Genomic DNA, 4629 nt, shown 5'->3' on the forward strand with positions numbered 1-4629 from the left:
GTTATGAGGAAGAGTGATGTGGCACATGATGGAAACACACACAGACAAGGTTTCACGACATGCTGTTCTTTTTTACAAATCTACCAGGAACTTGTTTTTGTGGCTTTTCCTGTATGTTCTGCTCATTGTTGTTTTCCCAGTATCAATGCTTATGAGAACTGCAGCACATTTTTCCTCTTAAAAACACCAAAGCATGAATCTGTCTCCAGCGTCTGTTTAGTTTGCATTATACGCAGCGTTTAACATTGAAAACCAAAATGTAAATGATATGGTTGTGAAGTAAACAACACAGTTGCTGGCAGATAATAATAAAAAAAAAAAAAAAAAAGTTTCATAAAAAGCTCTTGCATTTTCAGTAGAAAGAAAACGCTGCACGTAAATATTAAAACTACTTTTATTGGCACTATGAAACAAGTTTGCAAAGCAGTGTTTTATTTGCTCGTCTTGTTTACAACAGCACAGTATTGCTACAAAACATCAATATTGCTAATCATAGATCAGAATGCATTTGTGTTGTTTTACATGAAGGTTGTTCAACAGACTACAAACAATACAAGTTACGTCCGCATGTGCCGACCACACAGCAGCACATAATTCTGCATGAATGGCTTGAAGCTGTTACTGCTGCACAAATCAACCAGCACCATCACCGCTGGGCATAAATAGTTGAGGTTACAGGCAGACGTTTCCAAAAGCTGTGCATCACTATGACCAAAGTCCTGCAAATTCAGATCAGTATTTAAAAAAGAACAAAGAGCGTGCCGCTGACATGTTCAGGAGAAACTCATGACAGTCCTGCCCATGATCTGAATGTCATCGAAGGGGAACAAGGCCAAAATCTGCAAAAGCAAAAGGAGAAACGGTGACCACATCATCCCATTTCTAATGTACAGCTTACGGAGCAAGTGCATTTACTGTATGCTGCTTTACAGTTAACACGGCACACACAATAAAACAATCAATGCAAGCATGTAGAGTCAACTTAGGATTTCATGTTTCAGTTAAATTAAAAAACCTGTTGAAATGTATTGGTTGCACATCATGCACACTAATAATCAAGACTTAACTATCACTCAATCTAAGACAATATAAACGGCATTAGTATTATTTATATACCATTATAGTATTTATTATTATTATTAATAACGTTCATTTGTATATGTTCAGTTTTCATTTTAGTAATTTTGTGCTTTTGTCATTTTTATTGGTTTCTTTTTTTAATTCCATTTTGCTTTATTTTTTTCAGTTTTAGTCATTTTAGTATTTCAACTTAAATTATTTTTATTTCAATTAGTTTCTAGGGAGTTTTTGAGCATGTTGTTTTCCAGTATTTTTAGTAGTGTTATTGTTATGAGCTTTTGCCACTTTTACTAGTTTTTGTTGCGTTTAAACATTTCTGTTTAGCTTTATAAAATATTTTTTTGTTTTAATAATTTTAGTACTATTTAGTCATTTTAGTTTTTTTTGAGTACTTTGGTACTTCAACTTTATTTTATTTAGGTTAATTTTTAAAATATATTTATACAATTGTATAAAATGTTGCAATATTGCACATTTTATTTCAAATTATTACTGTACTTTTTAATGGAAGTTAATATTACTATTATTTTTAATAATAAATTAATAATTATTTACAATACTTAGCATACCAGCGTATCAAGCATACCAAATATTAAAAATAAAAACTTAAACATTAGAAAACTGTAAATTTAGTTTTAGTGGCTTCTTTTTTTTTGTTATTATTTTTTTTATTTATTATTTTTCTCAAACATATAGTGTCATATTAGAAAAAGTAACAAAAAATATTTTATTATTAATTTATTTAGTAATTTCATTTATATTGAGTACTTTGGTACTTCAACTTATTTTCAGTTTAAGTTTTCCATCTAATATTTATATTTTATTTCAGCCTTATTTCAACGAACAAAAACAGTTTAATAGTTTTAGTTTTGATTAACAATAACAACAAGTTTGCAAAGCAGTGTTTTATTTGCTCGTCTTGTTTACAACTGCACAGTATTGCTACAAAACATCAATATTGCTAATCATAGATCAGAATGCATTTGTGTTGTTTTACATGAAGGTTGTACCAAATATTAAAAATAAAAACTTAAACATTAGAAAACTGTCAAATTAGTTTTAGTGGCTTCTTATTTATACATTTTTTTTTCTCAATGAACATATAGTGTCATATTAGAAAAGTAACAAAAATATTATTAATTTATTTAGTAATTTTAGTTATATTGAGTCTTTTGGTACTTTGGCCAAGGCAACATTTCAAAGTTTTTCATCTAATATTTATAGTTTATTTCAGCCTTATTTCAACGAACAAAAACAGTTTAATAGTTTTAGTTTTAATGAACAATAACAACACTGATACAGAGTTGTCTCTGTCTCAGTCTGACACTGAAGATTCTGTTAAACGCTGAAGTTAGATAACAAGGGAATTTCGATCTCCTTACGTCATCGTTGCCATCAGCCAGATCCAGGGCTGTTTCATCCTCCATGTTTCTGATCATCTTGTCGGCTCCAGCTTGGCACAGGAGGTTAGCGATGGCGGCGTCCTGTCGGCCCACGGCTAGATGCAGCGCTGTGCAGCCGTTGAACATGGCAGCGTCTACATTCGCCCCTTTATTCAGCAGCAGGTTCACCGCTGGCGCATCGTGGAGCTCCACCGCCATATGTACCGCCGTCTTCCCGCTCGTCCCCTCCTGAATGAGGGAATCAGCCGGATGTTTGGTCACAAGACTGAAGGTTTTCACTTCACACAGCAGAATCAGCCTCGAGCAGCTCACCTGGATGTTCAGATCCACCCCGTTCTTCATCAGTAGCCGCATGAGACGCTGATGCTTGTGCAGCGTGGCCACATGGAGACACGTGAGCCCTGCACAGTGAAGATCAGATGGAATGTTTTATGCCTCAATTCCTATATAATACAATAATATCAACTCTGATGTCAGAAACATACTCTACATAAATATTGAAATCGCTTTTGGATGGGCGCTCGCTGTTCACTTTCGAGTTCGTGATCACTCTGTGTGAAGGAAGCACATTTTACTCTCCACCCCGTGATCAGTCAAATCTGACTCCTGCAGCTCATGTTGGATGAAGGGTTGCCAAGTCCATCTTTTTCCCACTGAATTGCGCTAAGTTTAAACTGGCGCCGTGGGGTGAATTTTCCCTGTGCGTTAAAGGTTTCAAATATTGCATGAACTACATTTGACTGAAATGCTTGTATTAAAATATTTTGCATGATAAAACTGCACTAAATGTTAAGTTTTGTGAAGGAGGGCCACCGCTAGCAAGCCTTTTAGCTGTGTTTATGATCAATGTGCATAACAGTGACTGTAAAAAATTTTTTTTTAGGTATGGAAATGACATATTTTGAGTTTTGATATTTGGGATAGGGTCATTGCAGTACTTAGGGCTGTTTTTGACTGGCATGGGCTAGTTTGGTCAACCCCAAAGCGACAGTGGGGGGCGGGGAAGTATAATAGGTGTGTGTAACACCGTCTACCACAGCAAGCAGTGTTTATGTAACTCCATCATTCTTCTGGGAAACCCTGGTTGAATGTAATGTGAAAAAAATGGAATATCTTTTTTTTCTCTTTGCTTTTTGGTATCAATATGGTAAGTTTAATGGAAAAAAAGTAATCTAAAAAAGTAGAATGCATTACCTAAAACAAGTAACCTAGATTACCTTACTAACTACAGTTTTCATTATGTAATCGGTAATGGACTACACTTTGTAAGTAATCCACCCAGCACACACATCAAACCGCTTCACTGCCAAGACAGCAGCTGACACAAAGAGAAAACTGAACGATGGTGACGTTATGAAATGCTGATACTGGAAGTTCATGACAACATGGAAAAACTCCAGGGCACTTTTTGCTGCCAACTTCCTTGTTCTGACACGACTGTTTCTGTTCACTAAAAAACCTCATGATCCAGTCAGAACCAACACAAGCGAAGGAACCAACATCACAGAAGTGTGACTGCAATTCTCAGTATGATTCTTCAAAATATACACAACAGAAAAACAAGAAAATAGATGTTAGGCTACAATGCACTTGCTACGGTGTTTTGAGCATGTCACTATGCAGTTGCTACAACAAAACTCATTCATGTCTGGAGCACAAACGCTGCAGAATGATTTACACCCTCAGCTTTAATACTTAGCGACAGTGTTGGGGGTAACTCATTACAAGTAATGCGAGTTACGTAATCAGATTACTTTTTTCAAGTAACTAGTAAAGTAACGCATTACTTTTTTAATTTACAAGAAAATATCTGAGTTTCTTTTTCAAAAAAGTAATGCCAGTTACTTTGTTTTCCCATTTGTTGACTGACAGCTCTACTGTCCCCATATTGGGAGAAATCGGGAGTACTTAGGAATTGTGTGCGCTGTGTGAACATGATGTTACTGTAGTTCTAGACTAAACGTGAATGTGCATTAATTCATCCCACTCACAAAAAACAGATTTAGTATTCATCAAAATGAATTAAAACAGTGAAATGCAAACTCAGAATATGACGCAAACCTGCAATAATTAAATATGTTAAATAACACAAATGTATCTAATCCCATTTATTAACCAATGTCTTTGCTGCTGACCTTTGATGATC

At 35.0% G+C, this 4629-nt stretch overlaps 1 protein-coding gene across 1 annotated transcript in view; it reads right to left on the reverse strand.

The window, feature by feature from the left end:
- Positions 1-408: 408 nt before the first annotated feature.
- LOC107669434 (NF-kappa-B inhibitor epsilon-like) overlaps positions 409-4629 on the reverse strand; it is a 12524-nt gene continuing 8303 nt past the window's right edge. The window contains exons 4-6 of the mRNA XM_016461645.1: positions 2796-2884; positions 2463-2711; positions 409-839 (exon numbers count right to left, since the gene is read on the reverse strand). Coding sequence (XP_016317131.1) covers positions 774-839; positions 2463-2711; positions 2796-2884 — 404 coding nt within the window. The 3' untranslated portion in view covers positions 409-773. The remainder of the gene's footprint in view (positions 840-2462; positions 2712-2795; positions 2885-4629) is intronic.

Source organism: Sinocyclocheilus anshuiensis, unplaced genomic scaffold, assembly GCF_001515605.1.
Source record: "Sinocyclocheilus anshuiensis isolate Anshui unplaced genomic scaffold, SAMN03320099.WGS_v1.1 scaffold96, whole genome shotgun sequence".
In the NCBI taxonomy this organism is placed as follows: Eukaryota; Metazoa; Chordata; class Actinopteri; order Cypriniformes; family Cyprinidae; genus Sinocyclocheilus; species Sinocyclocheilus anshuiensis.